Source organism: Mastomys coucha, unplaced genomic scaffold, assembly GCF_008632895.1.
Source record: "Mastomys coucha isolate ucsf_1 unplaced genomic scaffold, UCSF_Mcou_1 pScaffold7, whole genome shotgun sequence".
NCBI lineage: Eukaryota > Metazoa > Chordata > Mammalia > Rodentia > Muridae > Mastomys > Mastomys coucha.
This window is the reverse complement of record NW_022196913.1, coordinates 102,271,151-102,293,112: the sequence shown is the minus strand read 5'-3', so window position 1 is coordinate 102,293,112 and position 21,962 is coordinate 102,271,151. Positions and strand designations below refer to the sequence as shown.

The window sequence follows — 21,962 nt, the reverse complement described above, 5'->3', positions numbered from 1 at the left end:
TTTGTCCAAAATTCTTAAGCTAGATACTCTTAGGATTCAGGGTTTATATCTTAGATAGGGGACAGTGTAGGTGCCATGTATTCTATTATGCCATCAAGGTGTTCTCTTTGCAGTGAGACATTGAACACTCATTTGAAATGAAGTAAATCAAAGACTGTGATGAGTTCCACTCCAGGTCAGAGCTACCTACAGTGAAATATAGTCTATTATGGGAGGCATGGGTGTTAACAAAAATGTATATCACATTTATTTCCAAAGCTTTTGGAGTTTTTTTCTTGTGTTGTGGAAGCTTGTTAACTCTCTGTGACATGTAAATAAAATTGGAAAGTCATTTTCATGGGCTAGTTGTGGCCAGACCATAACTAATGACTTGGGATTTTCTCTCATCAGTATACAGTTACCATGTAGTAAGAATATGCAGTGTACAGAAGTCATGTGTAATCCAGGCTGAATTTTAAATTAGTAAGAGCTATTGCACATTAAAAATATTTTAAATAGAAATTCAGATAGTGATTTTTAAGTAGGATTGAATTTTCAGCCTGTACCATTGGGATGTAGCAGGTAACACTTTCCTCAAGAGTGTGTACATACTGTATCATTGTGGAACTGATCCTTAACTTGAGATATACTCACAAAACAGCATTTGGAACCAGGAGAGGCATGCTTTACAGCGATGGGTCCATACAGAAGAAGGAAGGAGGAAAGAACCTGGTCACTCGATAGAGATGTGTACAGAATCACATTAAAAATGGCACTGTGGCACTTGCTAATCAGTATGTCTTTTGTTTTTTGTTTGTTTTTTTGCCTGCAGTATCAACTATTCAATACTAGCCACTCTGGGCAATGTAAGAGAGGCTGTCTTCGATTTAATTAAATAATTAATTAACCTAGTCTCATCCAAAGAGCCTTTAAGCCGGCAAACATTGCTATTATTTTTATGGTTAACTTTTGCTTATCTAAATAGAGGTAACACTAGATTATATTTATAGTGTGCTAGGCATTGACTTATGGACATTCCACATTGTATCAGGCCAGGTGAGTATCTGCCACAGTCGTGAGTGTAATAAATGTTAGTTTCCTCCTCATGTCACATGCCTTCTGAAGGACTCTGGTTCAGAGAAGAAGAAATCAGAGAGTAAGGACATAGCAGCCCCTCAACTGGGTTTGGTATGGAGGAGAAAAGACACCTCCATACCAAAAGGCTCATGAAGACTTTTCACAACTCTCCAGGTGTGGTGTTCTTAGCTCCAGAGGACTGGAAAATCCAGGGAAAGTACGAGTGTTCCATTTGCTTTGCCTTCTGTTGTCTCTGCATCCCTGACTTGCTAGATCAACCTTGGTTAACTGCAGGGAAATGGAATCACACCTTAGGTAGTTGTGCCCTTCAAACCTAGAGTCTCCTCACACTGCACTGCCTCTGAAAATACATACATGTGCTCTTGCTGCCATAGATATACCATAAACTTATCAGTTCTGTTGATTTAAAGGAACGATTAAAGCAGTAGCCCAGATGTTACAAGATAATTAACTTTCTGTCTGCGCACTCTTCATCCCAAACGGCTCCAGAGTTCTTTTTCCTAGCCCAGATGTTATAGGTGCATTGTGAAAAGGACGTGCAGATGCTTCCCTTGGCTCAGAGAGCTGCATGAAGCCCTGGCCTAGAGTCACTCCTTTGACCTTTTGCCCTCTCTTTCTTGCCCATTTCTTATACCAGGAATGACGTCTCAGCTAGGTTTTCTCATTCTCCCTAACTGCTTCCAGTTAAGTCTTATTTTGGATTCCTGGTGGGGAATGTTGTCTCTGTCATTACCTCAGATAAGGCTGGTACCCACTTCACACTTGACTGCTGGGAGGTCATACAGTCAAGTCAGGTCCCCTTCCTGTGGGCTGATGTCAGTAGCGCTGGGCACTGGTTGTCAAGAGCAACATGGCTGTTTCAGGCTGCACTGTGTGTTCAGGGTCGGTGCTTTGGGTTACGTGTACCATACCCTACCCAGCTTTCCACAGCAGCCATGGCCAGTGTATTTGTCTGCTCCTGCCTAGGGACAGGAGCATCAAAGTGAGTGAGATGGAAAACTTAGCCCCATGCCTTGTTCTTTGGTGAGAGTTCTTTCTAAGGAGTGTTAATATCATTCAAAGAGACTTGTGGTACACATTTGTGTGGTAAACGCTTAGGCACATGGCAATGAAGAACCTTAACCAATTCGATGCTTTCAAACTTATTTGACCACTGACTTTCTCATGTAAGAAACATGAACTTCCCATTGAACCACTTTGAGAAGTGCTAACCTAAATGCTAATTTTAAAATGTTGTTAGTTCAGGTGATGTATTTCTTTAGCTGTGTTTATTCTTCATTTCATTCTGCTTCTGCCTGTCTTAAATTTATTTCTGATTACATTTAATATAGAATGCATGGTTGTTTTCCAGCCAGTTGTTTCTCTTTTTGTTTTAGATCATGCCTTTGCTCCTTGGGTCCTTTATGACTATACATAAAGAACTGCCTTTCTAATGCATTCTTCAGGCAGCATCTCACTACATCTGCCCCTAGAAATGAGTAGACTGCCCATTGATGCACTGCTTGCACTGTGTGTGCTAAGAGAGTGAAACAGTGGAGAGACCTGAGAGTTGGCAGAAATGCTGTAGCTTAAGAGATAAATGTAACTGAGTTCAGACCTGGTCACCAGAGACAGATCCCTCATGTTCTCACCCATACAGACGCTAGTGGGACCCTTGTCCTGACTACAAATGGTTTAGTGGGTTCTTTTGAGAGTATGTTTTTAAAAGCTGGTAGAGACCATTTCCCTTAGAAGAGGAACTAAATAGCATCCAACAGGAGTTTATATTTCATATTACAGCGAGGCCAAAATGTAAATTAAAGTATTAAATAAAATGTAAATTAAAGTAAGTATCCCTTGACTCAGCAACTTTTACCAGGAGCTCACTATATGCCAGGCTCTGTGGTAGTCATGACTGCCCCTTTCTGTTTGACAATGCTTGCACGAAACATTTGACAGCTCACTCTAAAGAATTCTTTAATTTCACAGAGGAAGAGAAAGATGGACATAGAGACAGAATTTTACAAAGCCTCCTGCCTTGGGGTTTCCATGAGTAGGGGAGACATTAGTTGATTTCTTGGAAGCAGGTGATATCCCAGATTTGTAATCTAAGATCCCTCGTGTGCATGGATGCCCTTGAGCTGAATCTACCAGGAATGGACCACACAGTAACCCTTGAGGTAGGTTTTTGAATCCTGAACATTTCCATGAAGGTCAAATGAAATGTTTTAGAACATGCAGAAACAGCCCAAGAAGGAGACCCAGGGCAGTGACTGACTCTGTTCTTGGTCAGGTGCGTGTGAAGGTATGGTGCTTACAGGGAGGTGTCACTAGTCCTCCTGACGCACACAAAGCCCAGGCGTGCCAGCATATAGGTATTTTACATTGTACTGTGGTCCTTCCAGAGTCAGCTGTTGTAAAACATGAATAGAACATGTGATAGAGACATCATAGAAGGCAAGGAAAATGTAAATGGATGTCACAGAATGGTTTTGTTGTAATTCACACATGGCAAATTATAAATGACATGCATGGAAATGAAATTTAAAGTCTAAACATTGGTCAGGAACTGATTATCATTCCAAGTACTAAGGGCCAGGATGACTTTTTCAAGCCAAGATCCAAGTGTGTGGGCTGTGTCCTTTTGCTTCCTCTGTTGTCTTAAATGTTAGAGCTCCACTTCTCCTTCTGGAGTAGTTGTTCTCTGGTGGTTAAGAGGAAACAGTGTTTTACTTTGCCTGTGAGGAGATGTTAAGTCATACCTGCTGTTTACATGATCTTAAGTAAAGGATCTCTATATCCCCTAGTTCCCATACTGCCTTTTTCTTTGTGTAATGTTTCCAGGAAAATTGGAATCCCATTTGAATTCAGTCTTGTCAGATGCCATCAGCATATGGTGGGCCTTGAGTTTTCCAGAATTCTCTAGAGCAGCCTTTGACCTCCTCCTCCATGGCAATTGTCCCTGAGACCATAGGCAAGGTGATTTCCTCTCTGGGCTGGAGACATTCCCTCCTCAACAGGAATTTGGATTTTCTATTGTGAACAGCCCTAAGACTCAGAAAGTGGCTCTCTTACTTTAATTCACTTGAAGAGCTTACTAACACTTGGGCTGTTGGGCTCCATCCTCAGGAAGCTCAGATCGATCAGCTAGATTTAGGAGTCCATCTCTAATGTGTTTTCAGTCCAGAAGGCTGGTCCAGGACACAGTCGGAACCACCTGCACCCAAGTTCTGGAATCCCCTACTGCCATGTGAAAGCTACTGCTTTTTCCTTTCAACTTGCTATGGAACTGGTTTTTGCTTTTATATACTGATTCGATTTGTAACTTGCGTTACTGATGACAGAGGAAATAAGAATGGCCTTTGGAGTAAAGCGGTTGCCTTTAATAACCTGACCATCTGTTTCATTCATGCTTTTGGCCTTCATCAAGTTTACTTAACCTCTCTGAGCTTGTACTCTCTTTAATCTAGTGAGGCTAAGACCCATTTTATAGAGTTCTCTCGACCCCAGTAACTTTAGATAACAAAGGCATAACAAGGGCTGGAGAGATGGCTCAACGGTTAAGAGCACTGACTGCTCTTCCAGAGGTCCTGAGTTCAAATCCCAGCAACCACATGGTGGCTCACAACCACCTGTAATGAGATCTGATGCCCTCTTCTGGGGTGTCTGAAGACAATTACAATGTACTTGTATATAATAAATAAATCTTTATACAGAAAGTAATAACAAATGACAGTATCCTATCATTTTAATCACCAGTTTAATTCAGTGCTACCTAGAGGCTACATAGCATAATAGGAGGCGATGGTATTTGAAGAGATAGCCTTGAAGGATGAACAGAAAAGCCAGACCATAAGCATGTGCTGCAGTACTTATAAGCAGTACTTTAGATCCCTTATTCCCTCATTAACATTTCCTCTTCCATTGCTGTTTAGCCTTCCAAATGTGTGTTTAAAAATCTAAGAAAATAAACCTAGTTCCGTTTAGTTGAGCCCATCTCCTGCCTAGCATTCTCCACGCATTTCAGTCTACTGAGTGCATCTCACATGAATGCCCCAAGGATACAAGAACTTGGTTTTTATCCTTTGCACCTTAGCAGTGAGGAGACCAGGCCTCTAAAAGGGTAAGTGGGGGGTGACCAGCCCAAGAACACACTCAGCTAAATGTGATAAGGCAAGCCTGGGGCACCCTGGAGGCTGAGAAAAACTCTTAAAATCCCAGGTAGATAAAGTTAGCATTGACTCTCTCTGTTCTGGAGGTAGCAGTACCCTCAGACCATGGCCAAACTCTGTTTCCCCTTACCGCCTGTGCAATTTAAAGAATAGCCTTAATCTGATGTGTCAGTAAAGCTAAAGACAGTGGTCCTTTGCATCTGTAGTGTATAATTATAGCTCTTGAAACATTTTGGGAAACATTTAGAAACATTTGGGATATAAGATAATGTCATAAATAATTTGATGACTTCAAAGCCATACCTGTTTCATGTTTAATGTTATAACAAGATACTTTTTAAATGCGCTGTGGTGCTGTTCTTAAAAGCAGCCAACTCCACAGACTCATGGTAACTCAGGCTTGCCGTTTACAAGGAAGGAAATAGCTTGGAAACTAAATCTATCAATTTTACCATTGCTGAGCTGAAAACACAAAGATCCAGGTCATCATTGGCAGGAAGGCATTTTAGACAGGAAGCAGAGAAAGGAATGCAGGAAGGGGCCAGGGCAAGATTTAGTACTCAAGTGACTGCTTCCTCCTTCAGGCCCCATCTCACCACCTCACCACCTCCCAGTAATACCATCATACTGTGCGTCCATCAAGAGATTAATCCGTTCATAGTCAGAGTCTTCATGATCCATTTGTATCTGGAAACTCCTGCAAGGTCACAAGAAAAGGTGTCCTTACTAATCTGTAAGTTTCTATCGTAGTCAAGTTGACAGAATTAGCAGTCACATTGAATAATCAGTAAGCTTAGTAAGATGAGTGAGTTCCAGGGGTACCTTGTTGGTACCCTCTCTTATTCTCTGTTCCCCAGACCATTTGCACTGGCACTGGCTAGTTGAAGAGAATACTGAGGCACCAGAGAGGTTAAACAGTCACTCATACATAACAGTGGTGATCACATGGGTCTGTGATTCTTTTGTCTGCGTTATAGTAGTCTGGGAAGGAGTCTAATGATAAACTTTTTAAATTTTCTTTTTCCATTGTGTTTTCTTTCAAAGTAGTTAGTGTAATAGAATGATGGATATCATTGTGACATTTTCAAACATATATTATGTTCTTTCTTTGCATCCCCCTACTACCTTTCTCCCCCAAATGGTCCTTTGTCCTGCTTCCATGTCACATATGTTCTGTTTCCCTCTATTGCCTTCTTTCCATTTAGAGAGGAAATTTAAATCTAGATTAGATGTATGAAAGAAAACTCACAGAGTTTGTCTTTCCAATGCTGGCTTATTTCACTTAGCATGATGATCTCCAGGTACCTGTTTCAAATAGCTTTAAGACATTTGGTTACTGCCTAGGGTATGAAGGAGTTAACACTCTAGACAGAAAAGCTAAGTTATACCAGAGAATTGCTGATTTAACTGCAGGAGCTGGCTCATTATTTTAATTGGATTTTCCAAAGTGTTGAGCACGTCAGCAGATTTGCATTAGCTTTGCTTTGAGAGAAATTGTTTCTTTCTGCAGAGAAGGAGAGAGAACCAAGGAGCAGTGGAGAGAGCCTGTCAGAATTAGCTAGCGATGACAAATGCAAGCAAATCATGTCCTCGTTAATTAATACAGTCCTGTGTGCATGTGGGAGGGGCCCATTGGTAGAGCTGGACTGCTTTCCATTCCAAGGTGGGGAAAGAAGAAATTTCTGGCCTTCTCTAGGGGGTAGCACTCCAAGGCTCCCAGGGCACAACTATAAGTCCAGCAGGGGGCTTGGGTTGGGCACTGTGGCTGTGCTGCTCCTGTAAACCTGCTGTAGCCATCCCAAGAGCCTCTCCCCTCAGAAGTCTATCCTCTGAGAAGGAGGAGGTGGGTAAAGTAATGCATCAGTAGACAGACAGGCAAGAGGATGTCTTCCATGGAAATCTATATGATGGGTCCAAAAAATCAAAACAGAATAGATGTGTTTCTGCCCAGAGCAAGAGTTGTTTTTAAGTCATCTTCAGGTAGGTTTGTGATAGGTTACTTGTAGGATGCATCATCAGAGCAGTTGATAAGGAATAAGTGTTACTTTTTGTAGAAGCCTATATTAATTGCAATTATATGTTTAAGAAACGCCAAGTGCACTATGAAAGGATAGATTCCAGCTTCCTTGTCTAAGTTCGTCCAAATTCCAGGAAGGGTATGAAGTATGGACTGGCAGAGGACACCCTCTTGTCAGGAACAGCCATTTGTTAGGAACACCAGTATATTTATTGTAAGCAAGTGTCATCCCTGAAATGGTGTTTAAAATACTGCTTGCTTAATACAATGGGAATATAAATAGTTTTGGTTTTTCTGTAGATTGTGTGTATGCTTGAGAATGAGTCTTGCTGTGTAGCTCACACTGACTTCTAAACTTGCAAGCCTTCTGCCTCAGAGCAGAACTTCTGCTCCTTGTGGACTTGAATCATGTGAAAGCACTTACCCTAATTGGATTTGCTTATTACAAAAGGGAAATAGTTTGAAAGTTGGGAAAATTGATGCAGAGTAATCAATAGCATTTTAGTAAAGTGCCATGAAAATGATCCATGGTACACTTTTCCTAAAACATCCCTTAAAGGCTAATGACAGTGACAGCAGGAAGTCTGCTCCTATAGACCTGGGATTCTGTGTTGACTACACTGAAGTTGCCAGTGGGGACAACACTTCACAGTTAGACAGAACTTGCTTGGGTTGTCAAGATTTCTGGAATATTAAGAAAAGGAAAATACTGGAAGACTCTGGAATCCTAAGACTAAAATCATATAATTCACCTGTCACAGAGCAATACACTAAGCTATCTGGAGGAACAGATGTTCTCTTCATTGAGACTTCCAAGAGACTTCTCTGGTTCAGTTTCCTCTCCCCTCTTCTCTGCTATCTTCCTGGTGCCACTCAGGTAGTTCCCAGTCACCTGTCACCCAGGAAAGAAACTTTTTCCTGGGAAGGGAGCTGGATACAGTTAGTAAATTTTTGTAATTTTTTCCTGTGATCTTTTCCTAAGCTTAACTACTGGGAAAAATCCAGATTTCTAAATTTATAATGTATTGTCTGCTGTTTCTTATTATTCCCCAAGAATACGTGTGTAGATGACCACAATAAAATTCTTAATTCTTGGGGTTTTCCATCAGTGCAGAGCCTCAACCCAGTGCTTAACCGCAATGCTGACACTGGTTACTCAGTGTGGTGAGAGCATAGATTTTGGAGAGACTTGTTCTTCAGAAGAACCTTCACCTTTAGCACTAACCACAGACTTCATAATTCCTGTGGTGATGTAATGCAAGCTCCGTGTCAAGGTAGCAGCAAGCTTTCACTACTGCTTCATTCATAAGGATTTGAGGAGACATTGATCAAGTGTCATGTAGGACTGGAAGTTGAAATGTGCTTTTAATCTCTGTTTTCCATATTGTTTTAATACTGGTTCTTTTTGAGCAAACAGTACATTGCTTATTTTTAAAAGATGTTTGAATATGTATGTGAAAATGTGTGCTTGTTTGCATATGCATACCTGTGTGCAACCTCAGCTGTTGCTCTCAAACTGCTGTCTTGTTTGTTGAGGCTGGAAAAATCTCATCAGCAGAGGGCTCACCAAGTAGACTCAGCTGGCGGTCACCGAGCTCCAAGGAGTCTCCTGTCCCTATTCCCCAGCACTAGAGTTGCAAGTGTGGGCCACCAGATCTGCCCTTTCTTAACATGGTTTCTGGCATCTAACTTAGGACCTCATGTTTGCACGATAATCTTTACCAACTGAACTCTCTCCAGCCCTTTAAATAATAATAATAATAATAACAACAACAACAACAACAATGAAAAAAAACAAACCTCCTTCCCTCCTGCATAACAACTATGAAAAAAAAACAAACCTCCTTCCCTCCTGCATCAGCTCTACCCCATGTCCTTCAGAACACTGACACCAGCAGATTACTATGTGCTTCTCTAGAAATAATATACACATACAACCTTTTCCCCATCTTTTTCTTTTTTTGGAGATTAAAGTTATTTTATTAAATCATACACATCATGTGTGTTAGTGCAAATAGTTTAATCTGTACTCCAGAAATTCTATTGTACGTTTTATCTTTACAAAAAAAAATTCAAACAATTATTTACTTTAAAAAAGGTAATTTTGAAGTTATGCATTTCAGAACATATCTTCAGGAACTATGTACACGAGGTACTGAGTTCCACTGGCATATCAGCATTCTGTGGTCGAGTGCCTTCCTGCAATAGAGAATGGTAAATGGACTATATGACAGTATTTTCTACAAGTCATTTGTGGCTAATTCCTCCATAAATCTAGTGATTCTCCTGGCAACAACCCCAAATAACTTTAAAGTAAAAACAATGACTACCAAACATCACGAGGCAAATTATATCCTAAACTCCTTTTTCAGTATCTGGCTCGATCTGGATATTCTCATACAACATTCAAGGCAATTCACTGACATTCCCTTCCAGTCTTCACTGACTGAAGAAAATTTAACTATGTGATACTTTAGGATATTGACATCATTATGGTGCTGCACAAAGCCACAGCTAAACTTTAACCTCTGTGTTTAAATGTATAATGCCAAGCAGTGCTTAAGTATGTCACTGTGTATGGAACAATACCAATCTTGGGAATAGTGCTACTAATTAATTGACAGGCTGCTCCAACTAACAAAAGAGAATAACCATTTGTATACCCTATCAAGAAATCTGTTAAAAGAGAACATCAGTAAATTTTGTCCTCTGTAAGTACTTTTTATTTCCCCAATATATCACATAAAGAAAGAAAAATTTCGTAAGTGCTACAATTTCCCAAGCCAGCGTTTCAGGAAAACACTCTGTTTAAGTTTGGGAACAAAAACATGGACACGCAGCTCCTGCTGTCAAGGTGCTATTGTGTACACTGGGGAGATGGACAGTAAACAAATGAGGAAGCGAGGAGGACACAGGTGGTGGGGGATGGGAAGTCCTTTGAGTAAAGTGGGTGCCTGGATGGTTACAAGCTAAAGGGTTGATTCTGGCTTGATTAGCAAGGAATTAAGTTGGGCCCAACCTCACCTCACCATCCACACTATTTCTATGAGCCTTGGGGCAGAGGGTTCTGGGGGCTTTTATACTGCCAGAATAAAATTGAGAGCTAGGAGCAAAATATCTCCAGTTTAGTGTCTAGGGCAGAGGGCTGAATTCTATAGATCTTCATTTTCTCCTGTCATGCCCAAAGCATTTTCAACCTTTTTTATTTTTGAGGACCACAATTATAAATTCTAAGTGGAGCCTTAATAAGAGAGGATGCACCTAGAATTATTGCAATTCGATATGCCAGGAATCCTTGATATTCATGGAAGGCCTGACCTTTTCTGAAGAGTGGATAGTGAGGAGGGGGGGCAGGGACTGACTGGGAGAAAGGAGGGAGGGGAAAGTACAGGATGATGGATGGATGGATAGATTGATTGATTGATTTTAAAAATATATAAATAAACTCTAGGTGGTCTTTTTGGCCTATTTTCCAAAACCATTATTGTGGATTCTCATAGACATTCAAAATTTAGCTATCTGGCCTGCTTGATAAGCTGAATTGTATGTTACACAGACAGAAATGCCTTGGCAGGGATTCTACGCCCTCTGGTGGTATATACTGGAACACCTTCCTCAGATGTAAAGACAGTGGTAGTTTAAGCAAAGAAGGCATGACAGAGCTGCTGGGAAACCCAAGGTGTGAGCCACAGGGACAAGCTGGGAGAAGACAGAAGCCAAGAGAGAGAACTTCTCTTCTCGGACCCTCTGGCCTCTCATTTCTGGATTCATAACTGGCGTTTTAAAATTAAGCAGGTTTTCAGCACTCACCAAGTGTCTGTAAGCTGGCACTGAGCCTGTGTGTTGGCTCACTCCATCTTTACCTGCTGGCAGTAGGACACAGCCCCTCCACTCTGCCAGCACCAGGCCATTGGATGGCCTCATGCCATATTCTCTCTTAGCCTTGCTGTGTGTCTGTTGCCAGTGTAGAAAGAAACCCCACTCGGAGCAAGAATAGTGGGCTGCTCATCTCCAGTGAAGAGTGGATGGATAGGTGGACAGGCTGACAGATAGACATACTTATATTGGAGAAAAATGTTCTTAAAGGAGACCCAAAACCTAGCTATGCTTTGGTTCTGCAGAGCTGTGCCAGCTCAGGTTTCCCTGGGAATTACCAAGGTCTTGTTGACTGTTTTTTAAACCTTCCTTTGGCTCCTCCACCTGGGCAGCAACTCAACCTTTCTCCATTAGACTCCTCTGTACTGTGTTAAAGTGCAGGCTACTGCTGCAGAGCAAGAGAAAATCTGCTTCCCAACCTGTTAAAGATGTGTTTTATCTGTGTGTTGTGGCTCATGCCTAGGAACTTGTAATCTAAGGCAGAAAGATTGTGAATTCAAAGGTTGCATGGTTTACATAGCCAGACCTGGTGGTGGTGGTAGGGGGGTGGTGGTGGTGGTGGTGGTGGTGGTGGTGGTGGTGGTGATGGTGATGGTGATGGTGGTGATGATATGGTGATGATATGGTAATGATATGGTAATGATAGCTAAGGCTAGTGCTTTGAGCAGAACAGCCAGGGTCATCAATAAGCATCTAATCTCATGCAAGATAAATATAATCATAAACAAAGTACCTACTGTAAGAGCTCAAAAAGGAAATAGTGAAAGCTGGTTATACGCTTCCCTCCATATTCTTTTCTTTTTCCTTTTTAAAATTTGATTTAAGTTTTATTACATTATGATAAGAAAAGATACATAATTTCAATTTATCTGAATTTGTCAACATTTAAAAACATTTTAAGTGAATAGAATTACATCACATTCTTCTTTCCCTTTTGTACCCCAACTCCTCCCAGAGACAACAGGTGAGGGTAAAAATCTGGTTCATTAGCTGTGATGATTTTGAAAAGCTTTCATCTCAGAGAAAGAGTAACTTAAAAGTTCTCTTCTTCAAAATTGATACAATAATTATAAATATCAAGCGAAGCATTCAGTCTCACTCTTTGTTGTTCCCTTACAAGCCACCTCCCAAATTAATTGTCTATGTTTCTTTTGGCTGTATAAATATTTTTGAAATATTTAAGCTGTTCTGAAAACCATAGTATAGTGTAAAAACATCAAATAAACAATCCTAATAGAGAGGCTGAGATAGGAGAAGCATGATTTCAAGACCATTATGTGGTACACAGCAAGACACTGTCACTTACAAACAAGCAGAAAGTATATATGGATTGTACAATATTGGACCTATTTCTCCAATTACCGAATTAGACCACTGGATGACAGCCAACAAATTTCTAATTCCTCAAATTTTTGAATTTCAATTGATTAGAATATGTTGGTAATATTAATTTCCATATTAAGAGATATTAAGAAAAGTGATTGTTACTTCCTGTCATTTTTGTTGTGAGAGGTTGAATTATGTTTGTGTGGGTTTGTTGAAAGATTACTTTCTTGCTTCTTCTAGGGTATAGCTTTGCTTCTTATGTTGGTGTTTTCCATCTGTTATTGTCCTTTATAGGGCTGGATTTGTGGAAAGATGTTGTGTAAATTTTGTTTTGACATGGAATATCTTGTTTTCTCCATCTATGGTAATTGAGAGTTTTGCTGGGTATAGTAGCCTGGGCTGGCATTTGGGTTCTCGTAGGGTCTGTATGCCCAGAGTCTTCTAGCTTTCATAGTCTCTGGTGGGAAGTCTGGTGTGATTCTGATAGGCCTGCCTTTATATGTTATTTGACCTTGTTCCTTTACTGCTTTTAAAATTCTTTGTGTAATGCATTTGGTGTTTAATGATTTGTTTAATGATTATTATGTGATAGGAATTTCTTTTCTGGTCCAGTCTATTTGGAACTCTGTAGGCTTCTTCTATGTTCATGGGCATCTCTTTTCTTTAGGCTAGGGAAGTTTTCTTCTATAATTTTATTGAAGTTATTTACTGGCCCTTTAAGTTGGGAATCTTCACTCTTTTCTATACCTATTATCCTTAGGTCTGGTCTTCTCATTGTGTCCTGGATTTCCTGAATGTTTTGGGTTAGGAGCTTTTTGCTTTGTGCATTTTCTTTGACTGTTGTGTCAATATTTTCTATGGTATCTTCTGTCCCTGAGATTCTCACTTCTATCTCTTTTATTCTGATGGTGATGCTTGCATCTGTAATTCCAGATCCCTTTCCTAGGTTTGTCCAGGGTTGTCTCCCTTTGTGATTACTTTATTGTTTCTAGTTCCACTTTTAGATCATGGATGGTTTTGTTCATTTCCTTCACCTGTTTGATTGTGTTTTCCTGTAATTCTCTAAGAGTTTTTTGTGTTTCCTCTTTAAGGGTTTCTACCTGTTTACCTGTATTCTCCTGTATTTCTTTGAGGGAGTTATTTATGTCCTTCTTAAAGTCCTCTATCATCATCATCATGAGAAGTGATTTTTAGATCTGAATCTTGCTTTTCTGGTGTGATGGTGTGACCAGGATTTGCTATTGTGGGAGATTGGGTTCTGATGATCCCAGGTAACCTTGGTTTCTGTTGCTTATGTTCTTCTGTTCTTACGCTTGCCTCCCACCATCTGGTAGTGCTACATGCCCTGGCTAAATCTGACTGGAACCCGTACTTCCTGTGATCCTGGTTGTGTCAAAACTCCTCAGAGTCAAGCTGTCTCTCTGATCCTGTGATTCTGGGATCCTAGAAGTAGAGCTTCCTCTGGGTGTTGTGGGACTGGCTGCGGAGTTTGCGCCCAAGGTCTGCTCAGGGCGCTGGCCCAGACAGACCAGAAGGAACCTGTGCCACTGGACTGCTATAGTTCCTGTGTGCCTGGGTCCCACTGGTCCCAGTTATTCCCAGTGTTGGGACAGATGTTGTATCCCCCCTCACTTCTTATCCTATGATCCTCTCCCACCATATTCTTGACAGTGACTGAAGAAAAAGTCAAACCAAGACTTGCTATCTTGTTAGAAGTTGCACTGAAAGTGTTGAAATGAGTAGCAGTTGCTTGTACCCATCTGTCGATGTGACAGCAGTATCTCAGAGCATCACTCTGGTGCCGCACTGCAGCTCTCCTCACAGCTGGGATTCTTCCACATCACTTCTCCCTCCTCATTCCTACAGCTGCAGTGTGGGGGCTTATGCTAGCAAGAGCACGCTAGCATCTACAGGCAATAGACATGTAACAGACATACATGAGCCCTGGGTGGGTGAGTCCAAGGGATAGCTTTCACCGTTTATTGTGCATTCTTGCAACTCTCCCATCCTTTCTTTATGTTGATCTTTCAGCTCCAGGGTCTGAGCCACAATGTGATCTTCACCTTGGATTCATTGTTAAAAGGAGACCTGAAGGGTGTCAAAGGAGTAAGTGACCAGAAATTATTATTTTCAGTCTTCAGTTGAAAGGGTTGGGTTTTTTTGGAGTTTTTTCTTCCTTCTTTTTACATAGTAGTGTTTATATTTGAAAAATCTTTGAACATTTTCAGCACAAAATATTCTTGGAAAATTGTCATTAGAAAGTGTTGCAACTTCACATAATGATACTGACTGGAAACAAGACTAGGCCCTTTCAGAAAGATTGGTTTCTCCTCCGTGGGGGGTGGTTGAGGAGTTGGGGAGGAGCTGGGCCCAGTCTAGCCTCCTAGGGTGATAGATGGACTAGGCTCTGAAAAGCTCTGGCTCCTGCTTCCTTGATAGGATCAGGAGGGTTCACCCTCCCCCTCTGCTGGGCTTCTCACCTGGGAACAGTGCACATGTAGTTTTGTTCAGATGTTTTTTTAGTTATTTATTGGAGGAAAGATGACTAACAGTTTTCATTTTCTCGTTTTCTCTTTTCTCAGGATCTCAAGAAGCCATTTGACAAAGCCTGGAAAGATTATGAGACAAAGTTGTAAGTGCTGCTTTGTTTTGTTTGTGATGTTATGGTCATTGTCATGAGTTTCCACAAGTTGAGAACAGGACAGAGGCCCAATGATCTAGTTAAAAGATACACACACAATTATCGCAGCGCTCTGGTGGCTAAGCAATCCTGGGCTCTTGTAAGTTCAAGGGCTGCCTGGGCTACATGGTAAGACAATGCCTCAAAAAACTAAACACCCAGAAAACGTTACACTGTCTGTGTTAACTGTCTGGAATGACAGGCACTATGTTGGTTGCTGGTATAAATTGTCAAGTTGGAAGCCTATGCGTATGCACAGTGTTCTTTCATTATCACTCACATAACTATAAATCATGTTCATTTCTATGTAGTACAGCAGTTAGGAAATAATCAAAGACCAACTGGTGTTTGTGATGCCGTTTTTGCCTAATAGAATTTACACCAATATGTGCATTACACACTTGACTCCCTGACACCACTAATTAGTGTGCACCTCTCTGTCCTTCTGGAAACTGAAGTCTAATTCTATACTAGCCTAAGGCGTTTTGGAAGGTCATGCAGTTAGTACCCGTTATGATGGCATTCATGCTGGATCTGTCTGACCCAGAGACAGAGTGGTAAAACTTGGGGCCAGAGAAGTTGACTCTGGGATTTTTGTGGGGATTTAGGGGGATTGTAGGCCTAAGCTGGAATCAAGCTCATGATTCCTCTGCCTCTGTCTCCAGTTGCTGACATGACCCATACATCATACCCAGTCCCTTTATTTCTATTCTCTGAGAGATTTGACACCAGACAGTGAGCACATAAGAAAATATGTGTTTCAAAGCTTATGTAGGTAGAAGTTTGCATAGTGAAAGCCATTTCTGTGGCCAGCAATAGCAACCGAATGGGAAGAGAAGCAGAAAAATTGGGAATCAAGTATGCTTTTCCCAAACTGTTTTTGTAAAACTTGTATAATAGTATACTGTTGAAGAAGCACTACCTTAGGAACTATCGTGTGTGTGGACAGTAAGAAATGCAGCTGGAAATCAAAAGGTTTATATGGCGGTACTCCAGTGAGGATGAGTGATGAGTCCACATCTCTCATCGAAAGCAAGTGAGATGCACCGTGAGACAGTGAGTTAAGCAGCCTCTGCTGTTAAGTCCTCAAATAAGGCTTGGGTTTGGTTTGGTTTTTAATAACTTCCTATCAATACATTTCTTTCCTAACATAGGTTTCTTTCTCATTGGAGTTTGATGATGGGAAAGAGGGAAGTATTTCTCTACTTAATATAATAGGGAGCTCATTTGGTTTTTCAAAACTGAAAACAAAATGCCTTACACGGAGAGAGTTAATTTAGGCTCCTGTGCCACACGCTTGCTCTAGCCCACTCAGGTCTGTGCAGTGTACTGTTCTATTTTCACTCTTAATGAATCCATACTTTTACTACTGCAAAAACAAAAAGTTTAATTTATTACCTTTCAAATAACCAAGAGGCCTAGGCACTTTCTATGGCTGTCTTCCTTGTACAACTCAAGAGGCAGAGAGGGCCGTGGTTAAGTTTGTGGCCTTGAGAACCATTACGAGTTTTGTGATCTTGAGTCAGTATACTTTATTTTTGATGGCCTTTACATAAAAGTTAACTGCTTAAAAAAGTTAACTGGTACTCAAGCTTTTGTGACCACAAAATAATGTATTGAAGTGGTTCTCTGCAGAGTCATTACTTAATTATTGTTCTTTTGTTTATATTGTACTAAGGCTCAAACTCTGATCCCTGTACATGTTTAGGAAGCTGCCTGACCCAAAGTTACTTCCCTGCTCTTGGTATTTTGAGATAACTTTACCCTGTAGCTAAGAGTGACATTGAACTTTCATAGCTCAGGCTGGCCACAAGCTTTGGATTGTAAGCATATACCACCATTCTCAATGTTTAGTGTTTTAATAATCATTTTTATCAAAATAGTGCATGAATTTAAATTAAAGCACCATATGTATTAATATCAACAAAACCTCTGAAAGCAGGTTGTGGAAACTCCCAATAGCAGTGGTTTAAACATGGTAGAAGTTTAACATAAAGTGAAAAGCCTTCTAAAGCCGGGCAGTCGTGGCACACACCTTTAATCCCAGCAGTTGGGAGGCAGAGGCAGTCGGATTTCCGAGTTTGAGTCCAGACTGGTCTACAGAATGAGTTTCAGGACAGCCAGGGCTACACAGATAAATAAACCCTGTCTGGAAAAACCACACACAAAAAAGAAATGTTTAGAAAAATAAATGAAAAGCCTTCTAAAAAGGACCGGATTCCCACACAACATCTCTCACATGTCCATACTGTTTTACCAAGTCTAAATTCAGTAAATGTGGACTGTTCCTAATGATGTGAGGCCCTTCTAAACCATGGAAAGAGAATGTTAAGTAAGCAGTGAGTGGGCCTGCCCTCCCATACCCGCCCCCTGTTGCTGTAACTTCTCTGCCCACTGTTCTGATCTGCTAGTCCTACTTTTTTCTTCAACCCTTCCTTTTGGTTTCTGGTTTGTCTGTCTCTATTTTACAATAGCTCCTGCTCGTGTTCCTTGGCTCATCTGGGGCAGGTTACTCTAGTCTGTGTGAACTTAGCCCTTGTATACTGGCAGCCTTTCCCTTGCTACCTCCGTTTCCCAGCTTGGTTAATAGCAGTTTTTGGATAAACTGTCAGTGTTTATATTTTTATCTAACTGGTGAATTATGATTGATTCTCCTTTCTTCCAGTAGATTTTTACATTTTTTTTTAATGATTAGCTGCCTCAGTTCATTTGCTTAGTTCTGTGTGAACCTTTTATGAACATTTATCTTCTAGCTAGTAGACCCACCATTCCAGAGACCCACTAATAGTATTTCTATTCTGCAAATACCTTTCACTTGCCACTGTAGTAATTGTTATCTATTGTCTGCCTGTTCCTTCGCTCCACTTCTGGCAGTGTCCTTGTCCAGAATTCTTTGTATTAGCAGCAGGTATAACCTTCTTTCTTGGAGTAGTCCCCTGTATTAACTTTAGTGGTTCCTACCAAACAACTCTAAAAGAGGTCGCATTCTGTCTTTATTCTAGCATCTTTAGAATGGGAGTTTGGCTTACTATAAAAATCTAGGTTTTTATAATGTTTCCCTTACAGTGTTGAAGGGCAGTTGGGCATGGGGACTTGAGCCTGTAGACGCAAGCAGAGATACGATCTCGAGTTGAAAGCCATGAAGCCTCCTTTGGGATTTTCAATTTTATGATGGCAGTATAGCTTTCTTGTTAGCATTCCAGAAATCTTCCAGTTCCCTCGGCCCCTTCCTGGTGGGCCTACATGCTAGCATTGTAAAAGGTAGAGTTTTGTTTTGTTTTGCAATTACAAAAGCCAGAATCTATTCAAAAGAGAGAATCTAAGCTAAAAGGAAAACCTTAGCTTGAGTGAGGAACATCAGGAAGTTGATTATAGAAGCAAACAGTGTTGTAGACCAAAGGGCAACAGCTTCCATCCCTCTCATTACAAAAGCTCTAGAAATCACCATGAGATCTTAATTAGTGAGACAGCAGAAAGCTCTGTGCCTAGGTGGATGTCAGAGTTCAAACTCTGTGGCTAGATAACTGTAACTCTGCCGGTCCTTACATCTTACTCACCAAAGAGGACTCGTCTTGGAAACTTAAATTGGAAACTGCCCATCCAATTTACTGTCATCTGGAACTCCATTTCTTCTCACTGCCTCTCCTTTATGTTTCCTCCTTCCTCCTTTTCTCCCTCCCTCCCTTCCTCCCTATTTTCCCTATTTTTGAAAAGTTTTTTTTCCTTACATAATATATCCTGATTATGGCTTCCCCTCCTTTTACTCCTCCTGTTCCTTTCCCCCTCCCCATGGAGGACAGCCTTCATTCTTCTGTTTTAACTCTGCCTTCTAAACGTTAGACAAGTTCTTTCATCCATCATTGTCTTCAGCTCTCTTGTCTTAGATGATCCATCCATCATTGTCTTCAGTTTTTCTTGTCTTAGATGATCTTGTCTTGTTCACCCCTTGACTACCATGCACTGTGAGTTCACATAGGAAAAGGAAGTAAGCGCCTGTCGGGTATTGTCACCACAGTGAACCAGACAGCTAGTCACACCTGTCCCCCATGCTGCTCAAGCTTTTGCTTCCTCCCAACTACATCAGTGGAGAAAGCTGAAATTTAACTTTCTCCACTAAAACCCTTTCTTTGATTGCTGAGGTAACATGGTCAAAATGTTGCTTGACGCAGCTTTTGATGAATGAGAATGAGTCTCCATCAAGTTTGCCATAGCTTTACAATTGTTTGGCAGTTGATTTTTCCTATACCTGTGTATAGACAAGGCTACTTAGCCACTTACTGTTTTTGGCTCACCATTCTATATACACTACAACTTAAAGGTTAAACCAGTCAGTCTTTGCAGTCAAAGTTGGAAAGTCAAGGACATTTCTGAAAGTTGAAGTCCATTTCAAGTTAATTGTATTTATCAGAAGAGTACCAAACAGCAAGCATCACTTCCCTCAGGACCATAGGATTAATGTGTGCCTCCCTTCACATCCTGGTGTGTGGAACCCTCCCCTCCTCACAAAAATCCCAAATTAGACATAGGCATTTCTCCCAGCCCTGTCATATGCAGTTCCATGACAAGCAGTAAAATAATTAAACTTGTGCTACTGAAGTATGACAATGTCAAAGGTTAGCTTTTACCAGTTTTTAAATGTACTGACCAAAATCTGTTTGTACTTTGTCTTTAAGTAATTCTGAAGTCTCTAACTTTGTGCTTCTTTTTCATCAAAAAGTCATTTACCTAAGAAAAAGTAAACTGTTCAGATTTAGTCATGCCAACCAAGACATAAAAAGAGCTGTGTGTCCATTACATGTGTAAGCTCTGAATGGAAGTCCAAGAAGCTTCCTAGGTGACATTCACACATGGTGTTTGTTCCCTTTGAACTCACATTTCTACTAAGGATTTGATTCTGTCATCTTAAGAAATGTTATCTCTTAACTAGGTAAGCTATCAGTGGTTTGAGGAAGGAAAGACACCACTGGGGTTCATTTTAAAATTGAACCCAAGGTCTTGGGCCCTACCCCAGGCTACACCCCCAGTTCAGATGAGAAGAGTTTCTGTTTAGTCTTTGCACACACATACACACCTGACCCATAAAATACAGCCTACCCCACCCCACTCGATCCATGGCACATATGCCGCATTTGGTGGACCCATCACTACAGCATCATCCAGAGTCAAGTTTGCGCTCGGGTTCACAGTTGGTGTTGAGGGTTATATTTCTTTTAACGTGGTATATGCTTTCGTTGCAGTACAAAAATTGAGAAGGAGAAAAGAGAGCACGCAAAACAGCATGGGATGATCCGAACAGAGATAACAGGCGCTGAGATTGCAGAAGAAATGGAAAAGGAACGAAGGCTTTTTCAGCTCCAGATGTGTGAAGTAAGAACAGACCTTCCCAGACTCGACTTCCTCTCCTCCTCAGCAGGCTAGGATGGATGCTTGGAGGAGGGGCTGTTTCCTAAGGATTCTAATCTCCCTTTTTCTCCAAGCCCCTTGCGATCCGACATTGCACTGTTGTCTCATATTTTGAGCCCTTGGTCTTATGGGCCTCTTTAAGCCAAACCAGGATTCATTGGTGAGAACCTTAATATTGCTTGCGAGTGACTGGGGGAGTCCTGGTGGGAGGTATCATGGGTGAGTAGGACTGCTTTGGAGCATGTGGTTGTTGAAAGCATGGATCCAGCTTGAGTGAAAGTTTAGATGAAGCTGTCCCATAAGGAAGTCTGAGCTCATGGAACAATGCAGGGAAAGCATGCTGCCTTTAACTTACAGCTGTGGTTCTCAAACTGAAATCCCACCAAAACCTCCAGCCCACCGACTTGAGCACTCACTCTAGGGCAACTTGAGCAATGGAGATACTTTCCCACCAAAACTTCCAGCCCACCGACTGGAGCACTCACTCTAGGGCAACTTGAACAATGGAGATACTTTCTGGCTTATATACTGTAATGGAGAGTGTGTCATTTAAGTTTTCTTTTTTTTCTTCCTTATAAACCTATGGCTCCTTGACCTTTCCTGTGTATGAACTTCTGCTTACCATGACAACAAGTAAGCTATAAGCACAGTGTCAATAGAAGATTTTGGCCAGTGATAAAAACCAAAGCCATTCTTGTGGTTAACTGCCCTGCCTCAGTTTTATTTTTTTCTGACTTGTTTTTTATTTACTTACTTACTTACTTATTTATTTATTTATTTTTAATAGAGACTTCTCCCTCTGGTTCAGTATCCTGTAGAACAGTGTCTCCACCTGTCTTCTGCAGAGAACAGTCTGCCTCTCAGGACTGTATGAATATGAGTTTGAGATCCACTGTACCTAGGGAAAGCAGCTGTGATGTGGAGTGCATTTGCTGTGTTTCTTTCTTGCTTGTCTTGTGAAGGAGTTAGCAAACACTAACACTAATTGCATTTGTGCACACTGACTGTATTCCAACAGCCTTCCCCAAACAAAGCTCACCTACCTGGGCAGGTTTAGCAGTACTGTTCTTCCACATGAGCTTGAGAGCCCCGTCTGGAGTTGCCAACATGAAATTCTGCTTTCTTTCCACAGTATCTCATTAAAGTTAATGAAATCAAGACCAAAAAGGGTGTGGACCTACTGCAGAACCTTATAAAGTATTATCATGCACAGTGCAAGTAAGTGTTGCATTACTCCCCCCCACCTCCCACCCCCCAACCCCCGGTTTCTCAAGACAGGGTTTCTGGCTGTCCTGGAACTCACTCTGTAGATGAGGCTGGCCTTGAACGCAGAAATCTGCCCACCTCTGCCTCCAAGTGCTGGGATTAAAGGTGTGCGCTACCACTGCCCGGCAATGTTACATTACTTATCAGTGGTTGTCATCAGCCCTTG

General features: G+C 41.2%; 1 protein-coding gene across 15 annotated transcripts in view; it reads left to right on the top strand.

Moving 5' to 3' along the window:
• Window positions 1-21,962, top strand: part of Asap1 (ArfGAP with SH3 domain, ankyrin repeat and PH domain 1) — a 308,734-nt gene that overhangs the window by 202,701 nt on the left and 84,071 nt on the right. For all 15 annotated transcript variants that reach the window (XM_031359258.1, XM_031359256.1, XM_031359248.1 and 12 more), the window contains 4 exons: window positions 14,479-14,553; window positions 15,030-15,079; window positions 20,365-20,494; window positions 21,663-21,748. In XM_031359258.1, the coding sequence (XP_031215118.1) occupies window positions 14,479-14,553; window positions 15,030-15,079; window positions 20,365-20,494; window positions 21,663-21,748 (341 nt within the window). The remainder of the gene's footprint in view (window positions 1-14,478; window positions 14,554-15,029; window positions 15,080-20,364; window positions 20,495-21,662; window positions 21,749-21,962) is intronic.